This window comes from Mauremys reevesii, linkage group 22 (genome assembly GCF_016161935.1).
Source record: "Mauremys reevesii isolate NIE-2019 linkage group 22, ASM1616193v1, whole genome shotgun sequence".
Classification (NCBI taxonomy): domain Eukaryota; kingdom Metazoa; phylum Chordata; order Testudines; family Geoemydidae; genus Mauremys; species Mauremys reevesii.
Genome location: NC_052644.1, coordinates 2,729,327 through 2,746,467, shown reverse-complemented (window position 1 = coordinate 2,746,467; position 17,141 = coordinate 2,729,327). Strand labels below are relative to the sequence as shown.

The 17,141-nt window shown below is 65.9% G+C and overlaps 1 protein-coding gene across 4 annotated transcripts; it reads left to right on the top strand.

Annotated features, from left to right (window-relative positions):
• Positions 1 to 3,235: 3,235 nt before the first annotated feature.
• RASGRP4 (RAS guanyl releasing protein 4) lies at positions 3,236 to 17,121 on the top strand. 4 transcript variants are annotated; one of them, XM_039510748.1, is made up of 17 exons: positions 3,236 to 3,530; positions 6,780 to 6,970; positions 7,581 to 7,686; positions 7,898 to 7,960; positions 8,279 to 8,407; positions 9,167 to 9,308; positions 10,362 to 10,535; positions 11,067 to 11,183; positions 11,437 to 11,709; positions 12,412 to 12,492; positions 13,314 to 13,457; positions 14,366 to 14,475; positions 14,664 to 14,808; positions 15,356 to 15,392; positions 15,696 to 15,830; positions 16,358 to 16,578; positions 16,773 to 17,121. In XM_039510748.1, exons 1-17 carry the CDS (start codon positions 3,508 to 3,510, stop codon positions 16,971 to 16,973), a joined length of 2,292 nt encoding a protein of 763 aa, XP_039366682.1. In that variant the 5' UTR covers positions 3,236 to 3,507; the 3' UTR covers positions 16,974 to 17,121. The 4 variants fall into 4 exon arrangements, with proteins under 4 accessions (XP_039366682.1, XP_039366683.1, XP_039366684.1 ...); XM_039510749.1 differs by having other exon boundaries at positions 3,238 to 3,530; positions 13,353 to 13,457; XM_039510750.1 differs by lacking the exon at positions 3,236 to 3,530 and adding an exon at positions 3,548 to 3,932.
• The last annotated feature ends 20 nt before the right edge of the window (positions 17,122 to 17,141 follow it).

Below are 17,141 nucleotides of genomic sequence, written 5' to 3'. Positions count from 1 at the left end.
GGTCTCTGTGGCTCGGGCCTGGGCGCAGAGCCTCCAGGGGGTTGGCACCGGCGTAGCTGTGGGGATCTGGGCCGTGCTCGTGACTGGGGCAGGGTTTGCCCCCCACACCCCACGGCAGGTGCGCGGCTCCAGAGGCGGTTGCACCCACCAGGCCCCAGGGTCCTGCCCCCGGCACATGAGCAGGGCGGGCCCCGGCCTCCCCCCGCAGCTCTCCCAGCACTGGAGGCTGTGACAAGGGGGGACTGTTCGTACTGGGGGCTGGGAATGCTGGGTTGGTGCCTCAGTGTCCCCTAGGCAGGTCTTAAGTATCTAGCCAAGCACAAGGCCAGTGCACCTGAATGCCTGACGCTCTGTCTCCGAGCAACTGATGGCCTGGGCCCTCCCTGCAAAGGTGCGACTGCAGGTGTTGGAGACAAAGGGGTCAGGTGACCTCCTGGCCCGGGAAAGGGGCTGGGGGGTGGGGCAGACTGGAGCTGGCTGGGGGAGGAAGGGAAGCACAGACAGGGCTCTGATCCCCAATGGGGGCTGTGGGGCTCCCGGGGCCCCAAGATGGACCTAACAGGGGGGATCCTGTTATCTGTGCCTGCAAGACCCTGTCCTGGACTGTGTTCCTGTCGGCTAAATAAACCCTCTGCTTTCCTGGCTGGCTGAGAGGCCTGGTGAATCGCAGGGAGCCAGGGGGTGCAGGGCCCGACTCCCCCACACTCCGTGACAGAGGGGAAGAAAGCTGGGCCCCTTGGCTGTTTTCAGCCCTGCCCTGCCCTGCAACCTAGAAAATCCCCATCGTCCCCGCCCCGACTCTGCTGGGCCGGGGGGCGGGGGGGGGGAGCGACTCTGGCAGAGCTGCGGCCCCGCTGGGCCAGGCCACTGGCAGAGGGCACCGCTGGGCCAGAGCTGGCACAGCTGCGTGGGCTCTGGGCGAACGGCCCCCTGCACCGCCCATCGGGGGTGGGGAAGGAACCAACGCGACAGCAGAAATCGAGGTGTCAAATTCCTAGATTCCGAGCCAAGACGGGCCCATTGTGATCCCCCGGCTGCAGAACAATTCCCAGAGCAGATCCGCACATCTCCTGCCCAGTCGGAGTCTGTCCAGCGTCACCGCCCAGCCACTGGGTCCGGTTCGACCTGCCGCCGCTGACTCACGAGCCCGTTATTAAATATTTCTTTCCCGGGCAGCTACTTACCGACAGAGCCCGAGCCACCCCCGAGCCGTCCCTTTGCTCAGCGCGATGGGCCGAGCTCCGAGAGTCTGTCTCTCCAAGGCAGCTTTTCTAACCCTTCGATCATTCTCGCGGCTCTTCTCCGACCCCTCTGCCATTGGCCAACCTCCTCCTTGAGTCGTGGGCACCAGAACTGGACGCCGGGTCCCAGCAGCGGTCGCACCAGGGCCAGACACAGGGGGAAAATATCCTCTCTGCTCCGACGGGAGATGCCCGTTTTATGCAGCCCAGGATGGGGGTCGTGCTTCTGGCTGCAGCATCGCACCGGGAGCTCAGCTGACTTCCCACCAGGACCCCTGAAGGAAAACTGCACCAGAAACACTCTGCCTGTCCGTGACCCTTGGGTCGATCTACCCATCCCTCCTTCCCCATACAGCCCGTCCATCCATCCCTCCTTCCCATACACCCCGTCCATCCATCCCTCCCTCCTTCCCATACACCCCGTCCATCCATCCCTCCATCCCCACACACCCCGTCCATCCATCCCTCCTTCCCAGACACCCCGTCCATCCATCCCCACACACCCCGTCCATCCATCCCTCCTTCCCATACATCCCATCCATCCATCCCTCCTTCCCAGACACCCCGTCCATCCATCCCTCCTTCCCAGACACCCCGTCCATCCATCCCTCCTTCCCATACACCCCGTCCATCCATCCCTCCTTCCCAGACACCCCGTCCATCCATCCCTCCTTCCCATACACCCCGTCCATCCATCCCCATACACCTCGTCCATCCATCCCTCCTTCCCATATACCCCGTCCATCCATCCCTCCCTCCTTCCCATACACCCCGTCCATCCATCCCTCCATCCCCACACACCCCGTCCATCCATCCCTCCTTCCCAGACACCCCGTCCATCCATCCCTCCTTCCCAGACACCCCCTCTATCATCTCTCTCTCTCTCTCTCTCTCTCTCTCTCTCAGACACCCCGTAACCCCCCGCAGGGTCCCCGGGGAACAGTCGCTCTCGCTCACCACGGCATTTTTATATATTCTTCCTTCCTTCCTCCCTCAGCTAAAAAAAAAGCCCCTTTTTTTCACTTGTGCAGATGCAGCAGCCGAGCTTCCGCGAGCTGGGCTGGATCTCACTCAGGCCCAGACGGGCGTCCTCTAAGGACAGGGAATAGCGTGCGTGGTCAGTAGGGGGCGTGCTCCCTCCACAGTCAGTGCTGACCCCCAAACCCTGCGGCAATGCCAGGGGTGCTGTGCTGCGGGGAGTAGGTGAGCGGGGTCAGCAGGAGGCGCTCTTCAACTCTCAATCAGATCAGGGGGATCATCATCTCCTCTAAGCTGTTGTGCAGCGTTGCTGTGAGCTGTTAAACTGCTGTGGTGCCTCACCCCAGAGGCAGCTGCATCTTAGCGCCGGATGAGGGCTCCCTGTATAAACGGCTGCCATGCCCCACTCCAAAGATGGCTGCACCTCTGTCCTGGGTGAGGGATCTCTGTGTAAACAGCGCCCTCCCCATGCCCCAGAAGTGGCTGCATTTGAGCGATATTTATGAAGCGTTTATAATGAGCGTTTGGCTCCTTTATGACGAAAGACACTAGCTGATCATCTTCCTAGTCATTATTCTTATGATCTTCTTAGCCCCGAAGTGCTAAAGGAAAAAGCGCTACTCCTAGACTCAGCCTCTGTTAGGCTTAGCTGACAAAGACTGGTTCTAGGTCCGTGTGTTTAGTTCTGATTAGCCAATGGCCGCTCGGGGAGAGGAGTGGGGTTTAGTTATCAAACCTGGTGACTGGGTGTCAGGACTCATGGGTCCTGGTCCCAGCTCGGGGAGTGGTGTCTCATGGTTAGAGCAGGTGACCGGGAGTCAGGACTCCTGGGTTCTGTTCCCAGCTTGGGGAGTGGTGCCTAGTGGTTAGAGCAGGTGACCAGGAGTCAGGACTCCTGGGTTCTCTTCCTGGATTTGGAAGGGGAGCATGATTAGGTGGTTAAAGGGGGAAAGAGAGGCAGGACTCCTGGGTTCTTTCCCCTGTTGTGGACAGACACATTGGCGCTCTGTCTCTCTCTCACAGCCCACTGTCCTGACATCACACATACAAGCCAGTTCCTTTTTTTATCACCCATCAGCACAAATGTTACCAGTTCCTTTTGACTCAGCTCGGCCGCAGGACAGGTCCCGCCCCGGGGCCCGCAGCCGAGAGCTTGTTCATGAGTTTTCTTTTCTTTCTGTCGTGCACAAGGACGCAAATGCCCGCGGGGCAGACCAGCCAGCGGGCCTAGCAGCTGCATGCCGTGGGAGCGGTCGCACACCCCCGCTAGCCCCCGCTCAGCTTGGCCATGAACAGAAAAGAGAGCAAGAGGTAAGCGGGAGGCCGGGCCGGGCCGCGCCGAAAGACGCTGGCTCCTGTCATCGCCGGGGCTTTCCTTGTGGCCACGGGCGGCCGGTTCAGTCTGCGCGGCTTCTCCTTTTCAGTTGGCTCAGTAGCGATTCCACCCCCTCCACTCCAAACATCGGCTTCTCACTTCCCGAGATGGCGCTGCCAATGGCAGGCCGCGGCCACAGCCAGCGGGCGGCGAACGTCGAATGCAGCCACCTCTGGGGCAGGGCACGGGACAGGCTCTGCCATGTTCCTGGAGCAGCCAGGGGCCCGGGCGGGGCAGCGCTGGTCGGAAGCCGCTCGGGCCTCGGCTGGCCTGGCGCAGGAGGGCTGGTGAGACGAGAGGGAGCAGCCTGACGCTTGGCCGGCCAAGCCAGCCCCGTCGTAAGGATCTCAGCGCCTGCGGGCCAGGGAGCGGGCTGCAGCGGATGCTGCCCAGGAACTTACAGTCGGCTTATGCCAGAGGACCCGACCTGAGGATGGATTGCGACCAGCGCCGCCTATGGGGAAAGGGGGTCCCATTCCCAGTCCCCCCCCCCGAGCCAGCCAGTCCCCGCCCTGGGGCCGGATCAGAGCCAGCGCCCCCTAGAGGGGAAAGGGGGTCCCATTCCCGGTCCCCCCCCCCGAGCCAGCCAGTCCCCGCCCTGGGGCCGGATCAGAGCCAGCGCCCCCTAGAGGGGAAAGGGGGTCCCATTCCCGGTCCCCCCCCCCCCGAGCCAGCCAGTCCCCGCCCTGGGGACGGATCAGAGCCAGCGCCCCCTAGAGGGGACAGGCCCTGTGCCCCATTCCCTGCCCCCCTGAGCCAGCCGGTCCTCCCCCGCCATCTTGTTCTTGGCGGTGGATTTAGTTGGCTGTTTCTGAGCATCTCAGGGCTTGCAGATTCCTGGGCAATCCTAGATGGAAGGGAAGGGAAGGGACCCCCCCCACACCGCCCATTTGCCCAAGCCCATCACTGAGTGAGGTGTGAGTGGAGGGAGAACCACCATCCCCAGAGCTGGGTGCATGGGGGGTGCAGCTGTCCCAGACTTCGGTGCTTCATTGCTGGGGGCACCGGGCAGACAGGGGATTGGTTGGTTGCACTGGCTGTAGAGCTCGTTCAGTGGGCCCTGGGACTGGCCGTGGAGGGGGCTGGTTGGGCCGTGGGACTGGCCGTGGAGGGGGCTGGGGGGCCGTGGGCCGTGGGCCTGGCTATAGGGGAGCTGGGGGGCCGTGGGACTGGCTGTAGAGGGGGCTGGTTGGGCCATGGGACTGGCCGTAGAGGGGCTGGGGGGGCCGTGGGACTGGCCGTAGAGGGGCTGGGGCCCGTGGGACTGGCCGTAGAGGGGCTGGGGGGGCCGTGGGACTGGCCGTAGAGGGGCTGGGGGGCCGTGGGCCAGGCTGGCTGAAGATCACTGAACTGATGATAGAAGCTGGTGACTGCGAGGGTGACTTAGAACCTCAGCTAGAACCTGGAGAGAGAAAAGGTCCCGTTACCGTCCAGCTAGTCCCTCGTCTGGGCTCTGGGAGGGGAGTGGGGTCTAGTGGTTAGAGCAGGGGGCTGGGAGCCAGGACTCCTGGGTTCTCTCCCCAGTGCTGGGAGGGGAGTGGGGTCTAGTGGTTAGAGCAGGGGGCTGGGAGCCAGGACTCCTGGGTTCTCTCCCCAGCGCTGGGAGGGGAGTGGGGTCTAGCGGTGAGAGCAGGGGGCTGGGAGCCAGGACTCCTGGGTTCTCTCCTGGCTCAGGGAGGGGAGTGGGGTCTAGCGGTGAGAGCAGGGGGCTGGGAGCCAGGACTCCTGGGTTCTCTCCTGGCTCAGGGAGGGGAGTGGGGTTAGAGCGGGGGCACTGGGTGGACAGAGAGAAGCCCCCAAAGCACCAGGCAGCGGCAGCCTTCCCTGCAGTGCAGCCCTGCAGCATGGAAGGGGATTGGGCAAGAGGCGCTGGAGGGGGGAAGTGACTCGCTCTGGGCACCTCCCGGCCCTGCCCACGGGGGGGTGGGGGCCCGGCGCTGGGGCCGTGGCGCAATGCGGCTGCTGGAAATGCAGAAGCAGGGCCGATGCCCCTGCCAGGAAAGGGGCAGGAAGCCGCCCGGAGCCTGGCTTTGCGGGCACGGGAAGGCTGCAGGGCTGCTCCCCCCTCTGGGCGCCCCGAGTTTGGGGCTGAGAGTGGCACATGGGGGCTCTGCCATGTCCAAGAGGGGCACGGCAAACGCTGAGCCAAACGGTGCCAATGTGGAGCTGAATCTGTAGGATCCACTTGTGAGGTTAACACAGAGAAACATGCTTAAAGCAGGGGGCTGGGAGCCAGGACTCCTGGGTTCCCTCCCCAGCGCTGGGAGGGGAGTGGGGTCTAGTGGTCAGAGCAGGGGGCTCAGAGACAGGACTCCTGGGTTCTCTCCTGGCTCTGGGAGGGGAGTGGGGTCTAGTGGTCAGAACAGGGGGGGCTCAGAGACAGGACTCCTGGGTTCTCTCCTGGCTCTGGGAGGGGAGTGGGGTCTAGTGGTCAGAACAGGGGGGCTGGGAGCCAGGACTCCTGGGTTCTCTCCCGGCTCTGGGAGGGGAGTGGGGTCCAGTGGTTGGAAAGCACCCACCACAGCAGTGCCCGGTCTGCCCACCCGCCTTGTGTCACACGACCTGCATTACCGATTACTCGTTGCATTAGTGCCAGGCCTGCCTGGCAAACCCTCACCAGCCGGGCACCCCCACCCTGGCATGGGTCTGGCTCCAGCACCATGGTCGTCTCTGGGCCTCGCCACTTTGAGCCGCGTGCCGGGGCAACCACCGGGCTGCCCAGCTCCCGAATCCCCTAGCGGGGTGGGGGGCTCTGGGGGAGACCCAGCCGGCGAGGGGCCTGTGTGCCGGGGCCCCGGGTCTGCCAGGCCGGGGGAAGCCCCTGCGGGGCTGTTCTGCTGCCGACAGAGCCAGCTGCACACTTCCCCTTTCCTGCCCTCAGTTTCCCTTTTTTTTTTGTTTTCTTTTAATGTGGCTTTAGCACTGTGAGGAGCCCAGGAGGGGCTCCGGGCCTAATGACGGGGGGAAGGGGCCGGGACCCAGGACTCCTGGGTTCTCTCCCCAGCTCGGGGAGGGGAATGGGGGCTAGTGGTTAGAGCGGGGGGGGCTGGGAGCCAGGACTCCTGGGTTCTCTCCCAGCTCGGGGAGGGGAGTGGGGGCTAGTGGTTAGAGCGGAGGCGGGGCTGGGAGCCAGGATGCCGGTTTGGTCCTGACGTGACTCTCCGACTGGCCCCCCTCCCTCTCAGGAAGTCGCGGGTGGAATGTCCCGGCCCCGCCAGCCCCAGCCCCGGCAAGATCCGCTCGCGGCAGAGCCGGCGTCGAATGACCTGCCCCACCCCCAGGGAGATCAACAAGGTCATGGCCAGCCTGGCCCTGGGGGAGCTCACCAAGACCTGCAGCCTGGAGCAGCTCGTCGAGAAGTGTCTCAACTCCTTCGGTAACGGGGCTCCCCGCCCCCCCGCCGGTGCCCCTCACTCCTGACCCGCAGCCCCTGCTAGCCCGGCCCTGGGCTCCCCCAGCTCTGCCGGTGCCCCTCACTCCCGACCCGCAGCCCCTGCTAGCCCAGCCCTGGTCCCCCCAGCTCTGCCGGTGCCCCTCACTCCCGACCCGCAGCCCCTGCTAGCCCGGCCCTGGGCTCCCCCAGCTCTGCCGGTGCCCCGCACTCCCGACCCGCAGCCCCAGCTCCTCCGGCCCTGGGCTCCCCCCCGCGCGGCCGGGGCCCCGCACTCCCGACCCGCCGCCCCTGCTAGCCCCGCCCTCGGCTCCCCCCAGCTCTGCCGGTGCCCCTCACTCCCGACCCGCAGCCCCTGCTACTCCGGCCCTGGGCTCCCCCCAGCTCTGCCGGTGCCCCTCACTCTCGACCCGCAGCCCCCTGCCCTGCCAGTTACCCCCCACCCAGAGGAGAAGGGCTGAGAACCTGTGACTCCCAATGGGGTGGAATCCAGCTGCCCCGTCCCATGAGGCCAATGTCCCCCCTGCCCCATTACTGTTCCTCACCGCCCACCCCCCCGGTGCCGTTAACCCTTCCCCTGCCTTTGCCTCCCCAGACCTGGACGGGAGCCTGTGCCGGAGCGACTACACGGTGAACATGACTCTGACCGTGCACAGCTGGGTGGTGCCCTCGGCTGACCTCGCCCACCGCCTCCTGGCGCTATATCCTGCCCCGCGGCCCCAGGCCGGGCCAGGCCGGGAGGGGGGCTGAGCTCAGGCTGGGGCAGGGAGGGGCCCCTGGGCGCTGCACTGAGGGGGGGCGGGTCACCCCCAGCAGGGGGCGCTGCAAGCCGGGGGGCGGGGGGGGCTCTCAGGACTCCTGGGTTCTATTCCCGGGGATTCCAAGGGGGATGGAGCCTTAACTCGCAGCCACCTACCGGGAGGCGTCTGGGGAGGGTCAGATGGAAAGACGCCAACGGATCTGCAACTTTGTCAGGTGAGAGCCCCCCTCCCCCGCTGCACCCCCCCTGTGCCCCGCTGCTCCCCGTCGCTCCCCCCTCCCCGCTGCTCCCCATCGCTCCCCTGTGCCCCCGCTGCTCCCCGTCGCTCCCCCTCCCCGCTGCTCCCCTGTGCCCCACTGCTCCCCACCCCGCATCCCCATCACTCCCCTGCCCCCACTGCTCCCTGCCCCCACACACCAACATTCCCAATCCCTCCAATGCACCCCGTTCCCCCAGTGCTCCCCTCCTCCCCCAACGCGCCCTGCCCCCCTGCAGCCGATGCCCTAACCCGCCCCGCGCTCCCTGCCCCCCAGGTACTGGATCACGCATCACCCCGAGGCCTTCCGCCTGGAGCCCCGGCTGGAGGAGGCCATGGGCGAGCTCTGGCAGGCCGTGCAGGCCAAGGCCCATGGGCAGTGCCAGCCAGCGGACACGACCCACGTGTAAGGACAGACCCTGCCCGGCCACTCCTGCTCCCTGCCTCCCCTTCCCCCACATCCCTGCCCTCCCCACGGGCCCTGTGCCCGGGCATCTGGAGATGGTAGGATTGCATAGGTGGGTGGGGCTGGGCACAGGTGAGTGTGTTTGTGCACAGGGTGTGGGTGTGCCTAGGCACATGGGGGGGTGCACAAGTGTGCAGGGTGTACACAAGTGAGTGTGTTTGTGCATGGGGTGTAGGTGTGAATGGGCACATGGGGATGTGCACAAGTGTGTGGGGTGTGCATGAGTGTGTTTGTGCACAGGGTGTAGGTGTGCATGGGCACATGGGGTGTGTGCACCAGTGTGTGGGGTGTGCACCAGTGCACAGGGTGTAGGTATGCCTGGGCACGTGGGTGGGTGTGCACCAGTGTGCAGGGTGTACACAAGTGAGTGTATTTGTACATGGGGTATAGGTGTGCACAGGCACGTGGGTGTGTGTGCACCAGTGTGCGGGGTGTGCACAAGTGTGTTTGCACACAGGGTGTGGGTGTGCATGGGCCCATGGGGGTGTGTGCACGAGTGTGTGGGGTGTAGGTGTGCCTGGGCACATGGGTGGGTGTGCACCAGTGTGCGGGGTGTGCACGAGTGTGTTTGCACACAGGGTGTGGGTGTGCATGGGCCCATGGGGGCGGTGTGCACCGGTATGTGGGGCCTGCACAGACAGGGCGATTGTGCAGGCACCAGTGGCCCGGCCCGTCTAACCTGCTCCCCCCCCCCCGCAGCTGGACCCGCAAACTCAGCTACCAGAGCAGCCCCAGCTGCAACAAGAAGCGGAAAGTGTCTCTGCTCTTCGACCACCTGGACGCGGCGGAGCTGGCCGAGCACCTCAGCTACCTGGAGTTCAAAGCCTTCTGCCGCATCTCGGTGAGCGCTCTGCCCCCGGCCCTGCGCCTCGCCTGCCCCCTGCCGCCCCCCGCCTCTTTGGGGCGAATGGCTGCACCAGCGGCGATCGCGCTAAGCTCGCGCCGGAGGGATTGAGCAGCGCTGGAAAGAGGAAGGGTCAGGAGAGATCCCACTGCTAACACCAGCCCCTGGGCCTCGGCCAGCTCTGCCTCCCCGGGTCTGAGAGCGGCAGCGTAGATCCCACTGCTCCCACCAGCCCCTGCAGAGCAGCTCAGTGGATCCCACTGCTGACACCAGCCCCTGGGCCTCGGCCAGCTCTGCCTCCCCGGGTCGGAGAGCGGCAGCGTAGATCCCACTGCTCCCACCAGCCCCTGCAGAGCAGCTCAGTGGATCCCACTGCTGACACCAGCCCCTGGGCCTCAGCCAGCTCTGCCTCCCCGGGTCGGAGAGCGGCAGCGTAGATCCCACTGCTCCCACCAGCCCCTGGAGAGCAGCTCAGTGGATCCCACTGCTGACACCAGCCCCTGGGCCTCGGCCAGCTCTGCCTCCCTGGGTCGGAGAGCGGCAGCGTAGATCCCACTGCTCCCACCAGCCCCTGCAGAGCAGCTCAGTGGATCCCACTGCTGACACCAGCCCCTGGGCCTCAGCCAGCTCTGCCTCCCCGGGTCGGAGAGCGGCAGCGTAGATCCCACTGCTCCCACCAGCCCCTGCAGAGCAGCTCAGTGGATCCCACTGCTAACACCAGCCCCTGGGCCTCAGCCAGCTCTGCCTCCCCGGGTCGGAGAGCGGCAGCGTGATCCCACTGCTCCCACCAGCCCCTGCAGAGCAGCTCAGTGGATCCCACTGCTAACACCAGCCCCTGGGCCTCAGCCAGCTCTGCCTCCCCGGGTCGGAGAGCGGCAGCGTAGATCCCACCAGCCCCTGCAGAGCAGCTCAGTGGATCCCACCGCTGACACCAGCCCCTGGGCCTTGGCCAGCTCTGCCTCCCCGGGTCGGAGAGCGGCTCGGTGGAACGGCTGCCTCGGTTGCTGAGTTCCCCTCGGTCTCTCCCTCTCTCCCCGCTGCCCTGGGCAGTACGTGGATTACAGGAGCTACGTGCTGCAGGGCTCCGTGCGGGAAAACCTGGCCCTGGAACGCTCCGTGGCCCTTTGCAACAGCATCTCCCAGTGGGTGCAGGTCATGATCCTCAACCGGCCCACGCCGCAGCAGCGAGCCGAGGTCTTCACCAAATTCATCCGCGTCACACAGGTGAGGGTGCCCTCCTGCTAGCTGCCACCGGGGATGGGGGCTGAAGGGGGCACTGTGGGGAAGGGGGACGCAGGCCCAGGAGGGGTGGGGGAATCGGGGCGTGCCAGGGGGGTTGCGTGAGCACGCACATGTGCATGCAGGGGCGTGTGTGTGAATGCAGGGGCGTGTGTGTGACAGTGCAGGTGTGTCTACATGCATGTGGGTGTGCATGGGTGTGTGTGCAAGCGTGTGCATGCACAAGTGTGTGTGAGAGGGCACGAGAGGGTGCATGCAGGAAAGTCCAGGCGTGTGCACATCTATACGTGTGTGAGGCAGTGCAAGGGCATGAGTGTGCAAGGCTGTGTGCATGAAAATACTCGTGTGTGTGCAAGGGAGTAGACGTGCATGAGCACGTGTGCGTGCAAGTGTGCACCTGTGACACAGCAGGGGCCTGGGGAGTTGGAGCCGGGGGGCCAGCCCTGAGCCTGATTGGGGGGGAGGGGATGACACTGGGCCAGATGCCTGACCCCCCCCCAACTCTCTCCCCCGCAGAAGCTGCGCCAGCTGCAGAACTTCAACACGCTGATGGCGGTGCTGGGCGGCCTGTGCCACAGCGCGATCTCCCGCCTCAAGGACACCCACGCGCTGCTGCCGCAGGAGGTCACCAAGGTGGGCCCTGGCCGCCCCCACGCACCCACAACCCCCCCGGGGCGCCCTTGACAGCTCCCCTACAACTGGCCCTAGCTAGCGAGGAGGGGGGGTCCCAGCTGCCCCCCCAGACCATCGCTCGCCCCCCAGGGCCATTTCTCCTCCTCCCCACATGGGGGCCGCCCCCCCCCCAGCCAGGGGCCTCCGCAGAGCTGGGGCTGGGGGCCTGATCTCTGACCCTCTGGCTTCTCCCCCACCCCGCCCTGCCCCCCAGACGCTGGCGGAGATGACCGAGCTGCTCTCCTCCTGCTGCAACTACAGCGCCTACCGGCGGGCCTACGGCGAGTGCAGCGGGTTCAAGATCCCCATCGTGGGGGTGCACCTCAAGGACCTGGTGTCCCTGCACGAGGCCCTGCCCGACCGCCTGGGGGGGCAGCTGAACCTCAGCAAGCTGCAGGGCCTGTACCAGCAGGCGCAGGAGCTGCAGGCGCTGCAGCAGGCCACGCCGCCCTTCGCCGCCAACAAGGACCTGGTGCACCTGCTCACGGTGAGCCCTCCCTCCCCCGGAGCCGGCGTGCGAGAGAGCGGGGCTGGTCGTGCAAGAGGCTAGGGCCAGGTGTGCAAGGGGGTATGGTTGGGTGTGCAGGAGACTGGGGGTGAGGTGTGGAAGTGGGTGGGGCTGGGAGTGCGAGGAGGGTGGTGTGAGATGTGTGACAGGCCAGGATTTAATGTGCAAGTGGCTGGGTGTGCAATGGGCAGAAGTGTGCAAGGGTGGGTGTGCAAGATGGTGTAGGTGCAAGAGGAGTCAGGGGGGGTGGGGCTCAGGGGAATGCCCCAGATCTCCCCTTCCCCCACCCATGGCCCAACCTGCCAGTCGCAGGGCTGCATCCAGCCGTCTTCCCGCCCCCCCCCCCTCCCTGCAGGGAGCAGTGGGTCAGGTGCACCAGGGCACGGGCTAGCTTCCCCCACCGCACGTGCAAACAGGGCGCTGGTGCAAATGCGCACACCCCCGCTGTGCCCAGCGAGCCGAGCGTGGCGGCACACACAGACCTGCCAGCAGGGAACAGTGGTGCAATTGCACAATTTCCCCCCCGGTGCCATCGCACGCCTGCACCTCGTGCAAACGGCTCGGCCCCTGGCTAGCAGGGGGCAGCGATCCCAGCCCAGCCCGTTACCCCCTCTCCAGTAGGTACGGGAAGGCCGTTCCCAGCGGGACCCTCTAACCCCATTCTCTGCCCCTGCCCCCCAGCTCTCCCTCGACCTGTACTACACGGACGATGAAATCTACGAGCTCTCCTACGCCCGGGAACCCCGCTGCCCCAAGTCCCTGGTAAGCTGGGGGGGGGGCTGAACTAGGAGCCCCCCCAACGCTCTGTCACAGACTCACAGGTTGGGCCCACTTGTGGCCCCGTGGGGGGTGCCCCCTTCAGTGCGACAGCCCTTCTCGGGGGGCCGCTCTCCCTCGGGGTCAGGCCCCTCCACCTCTCGGAGCCTCAGCATGTCTGTCTCTGCCGTGGCCCCCCCCAGGGAGTCCACACGCTCTGGGCCCCCCCAAACCCCCGAAGGGGTTGATGCCCCCTGATCTCTAGCCCGGGGCGACTCTCAGCCAGTGTAACACAGGAGGGTTTATTGAGAGTTGAACCCAGCACAGGAAACTCTCAGGGCCTCAGGCCTGGCCTCCCTCAGCCCAGCACATCCCAGTCCCCCTGCAGCCAGGGGGGCTCTGCCTGCTCCCCCCCTCCAGCCCCGAGCCCCCCAGCTGGGCCTCCGATATCCCCGGCTCCAAGCCCCCTCTGTCCATTGGCTTCTCTCCAGTAAACAGGGTGGCCTGGGTCTCCTCTCCTCTCCGCCCCCCTCTGGCTGGAACCGGCTGGTCAGGTCCCCGGGGTCCTCTCCCCGCAGCCCATTGTCCCCCCACTGGCCAGAACCGGCTGCGACTCCTGAGCTGCGTCTCCAGGTCACCAGTCGCTGGGGTCTCCCTCCTCCAGCCCATCGGCCGGGGTCCCAGGGTCCCTCTCCCCTCCCCTCGTTAAACCAGTAACACCCGGGGACACTGAGTCCCACCCCCTCTGCATGCAACCCCCTGGAACACACAGAAAAACCCACGACCCCCCCCCCCAATTTGCCACCCCCTCCTCTCCCTCTTTCCAGGCACTCGTGTCTGACCCTCTGTCTTCTGCCCTCCCGCAGCCGGCCACACCCTTCAAGCCCCCCGTGGTGGTGGAGTGGGCGCCGGGCGTGGCCCCGAAACCGGACCGGCTCACCATCAGCAAACACGTCCAGCAGATGGTGGAGGTGAGCCAGGCGCCCACCCCCCAGCGCAGCCCCCTGGGACGTGTAACATGGCCGGTAGCTCCCTGCCCCCAAACCAGCAGGGGGCATCTGCCCTGTGCCAAGGCCCCAGCTGGGCGTGGGGTGCATTTGCCATGTGTGTTGGATAGGTGTGTAGTTGCCGGGGGGGTGTCACAGTGTGCAGTTGCTGGGTGGGTCACAGTGTGCAGTTGCCATGGCGTGTCACGGTTACGGTGTGCAGTTGTCAGGGGGGTGTGTCATGGTGTGCAGTTGCCAGGGAGCGTGTCACGGTATGCAGTCACCATAGGGCGTCACACTGTGCAGTCACCATCGGGCGTGTCACACTGTGCATCACCCCCATTCCCCTCCCAGGGCAGTAGCAAAGGCATCAGCCGGCTCTAGCCAGTCCCACCACTTCCCAGGGCCCAGCCCCACATGGGCAGGGGGCGTCCGCCAGGGCCCAGCTCCTCTTGCTGCCCCCTGTGCTGGGCCCAGCCCCCAGGCGGGGTGGGGGGGGGGCGTGCGCCAGGCCCAGCCCCCGGGCGGGGACTAGGCAGGACTCAAACCAGGGCCCTTCAGGGGAGCAGCTCCCCTGGCTGGCTGCAGCAGTGAGGTTGTTATCCCTTTATATGGCCCAGTCACGGCCACCTGCAGCCTGTCTCAGGGGAGGGGGTGCACTCAGGACCATATAGGATTCGGCCCACCCCCAGCAGGCAAAGGGGGGGTATCTGTCCATTTGATGCCGAGACACAAAGCAATTCCCCCCAGCCACACCCCACCCCACCCGGCAGGGCTGACAGGACAGAATGGGGTGTCACCCTAGATCGAGGGGGGGCTCCCGGTGGGTATTGGGGGCAGGCCAAGGCTGTGCTGCCACAAGTTAATGCTCCTCTCCCCCCGCCCCCCCCAAGTCTGTATTTAAGAATTACGACCACGACCAGCGCGGCTGCATCTCGCCCGAGGACTTTGAAAAGATTGTGGCCAGTTTCCCCTTCTCCTACTACGGCCTGGGGAAAGACCGGTGAGTGTGTGCCAGGGGAGGTGGCTGGGAGCCAGGACGCCTGGGTTCTATCCCCAGCTCTGACTCACTGCAAGTCACGCCCTGGCTCTGTGCCTCAGTTTCCCCCACAAGGCCCCTTTGTCAGTATCACTCCCTCCTACCCCCGTTTCCGAGGCAGCCCCCTCACTGTCCCGTTCCCGCCCCGGCAGCGAGGGACCCTACAGCCGCCAGGAGATCACTGACTATTTCATGCGGGCCTGCGCCGTCTTCTCCAAGCTGGGCCTCGGCTTCCTGCACGACTTCCAGGAGGCCACCTTCAAGAAACCCACCTTCTGCCACAGCTGCAACGGCTTCGTAAGTGATCCTGTTCCACAGCGTCCCCAGCCGCCGGGACAGGGGTGCCCCAAATCCCAGACCTGCCGGAGACCCTGCCCCCGGCCGCCGGGACAGGGGTGTCCAAAATTCCAGGCCTGCCGGAGACCCTGCCCCCGGCAGCCGGGACAGGGGTGTCCCAAATTCCAGGCCTGCCGGAGACCCTGCCCCCCAGCAGCCAGGACAGGGGTGCCCCAAATCCCAGGCCTGCCAGAGACCCTGCTCCACAGTGCCCCCTCCCCCAGTGGCCAGGAAAGGGGGTGCACCAACTATTGGCTGCTCTACAGACCCCCCCCCCCAAGAATCCTGCCTCACATCACTCTCCCAGGAGGCAGCAGTGGGGGAGGTTAACCCCCCCACCCATTGTCCCCCTAGACATCCCCTATATTCATGGACACTGCCAATGTGTGTGGGGGTCCAGCCCCAGCAATCCCCCCCCCATTGCAAAAATCTCCTCCCCCCTCTACAGGGACAATACAACCCACCCCCCAAAGGCTGCGGCTAACAGGCTCCGCTCTCTCTCCTCTAGCTCTGGGGTGTCTCCAAGCAGGGGTACAGATGTCGGGGTAAGTGCAGCCCTGATGGGGCGAGGTGGGGGGAGAATGCTGGTAACAGGGCTAGGGAGGGGCAATGGGCCCATGGGACGAAGCAGCCCCTGGGGCAGGGCGTATGTGCCCCTCCGCCTGAGCACTGCCCCCTGCTGGCTGGAGATAGCACTGCACAGCTGTGTGTCCTGAGCCCTGCACTGCTCACCACGGAGAGGGATTCTCCTGGCCCTGCAGGCAGTGGGAGGGCTGGGTTCCCCCTAGATGGGGGGGTAATGCCAGGCCCCCCAGCTTACATCATGTGTCTTCACACACCCCCCCCAGACTGTGGCATGAGCTGCCACAAGCAGTGCAAAGACCTGGTGGAGCTGGAGTGCAAGAAGCGGTTCCACGCCAGAGCCTCAGAGGGGGGCACGCCCCGTGCAGCCACGCCTGCCGCCACGCAGCACCCCAGCTCAGGTATGCGGGGGGGAGGAATCTTCATGCTACTCCCTCCCCTCTCTCCAGCAATGGAACAGTCCATCCCCCCCTGCCCTCACCAGGACAGTGGAACAACCCGTGGGCCTCCCCTCTTCCCCCCAAGGCAGTGGACTGGCCCGTGGCATGATCCATTTTAAATGGCCACAAACATGCTAACACTCCCCTCCCCCCTTTTACTGGTTCAGTGAAACACTCTGTACTGTCTCCCCCCCTCCTTCCAGACAGTGGCACAGTCCATGGCCAACCCCATTTAAAGGGCCCCCTCTCCACCTGTTTCCCCCCCCGTGGCAGGGTCAGTGGAACAGCCCGTTGCTGTCCATATCTTCCCCCACCCAGGCAGTGGCACAGCCCGTGGCCAACCCTATTTAAAGGGCCCCCTCTCCACCTGTTTCCCCCCCGTGGCAGGGTCAGTGGAATGGCCCGTTGCTGTCCATATCTCCCCCCACCCAGGCAGTGGCACAGCCCGTGGCCAGCCCCATTTAAAGGGCCCCCTCTCGCCACGGCAGGGTCGGAGGAAGAGGCCTTCCCCTTTCCCCCGGTGGGCGAGCAGGCGGAGGAGCGGGCCGTGGTGCTGGCAGGGGTGCCAGCCGGGCGGCGGCGCACCCGGGACGCCTGGACGCAGACGGACGGCAGCAGCCCCACGGCTGAGGGCCACGAGCCCCACGGCGGGGCGGGAGGCTGCAGCAGGGACCAGAAGCTCCTGGAGCAGCTGCAGGAGATGGAGAAGGTGAGACCCCAAAACAGGGGTACGATAAGGGATGGGGGAGGTTGGAGACCTGCCCCCCCTCCACGTGGCTGGGCATGCAAATCGGGCCACCCACGGGTGGAGCTGGCTGGGGGCTTCCCTTGCACAGCTCCGCAGGGTCCCTGCTCTGGCCCCCCAACCCACCCCCCCTGGGACTCTGCTCCCCCCCACTGCAGGAGCGGAACCAGCTGCTGCTGGAGAACATCGGCCTGCACTGCCGCAACGCCCAGCTGGAGGCGGAGAACGGGCGGCTGCTGACGGGCGAGGCCGAGGGGCGCCGGGGCAAGGTGGAGGAGGGGGGGCACGGCCAGGCTTCGCTCACCCTGCTCCTGGAAGGGATGGACTCCCTGCACCTGCAGCGCGACTCCAAGGCATGAACCGGCCGGACTCGCCGCTCGCCCCCTCCGGCTCCCAGAGCGCCCGCGTCGCCCGGCACCGCCAAGGGACTCAAAGCCGGCGGCGCAATCCCAGGCTGGGCATCCCGGACTATACCTGGGCACGGCCCCAATAAAGGGAATGCATCTTTGCCAGGCCTGGGCGAGGAC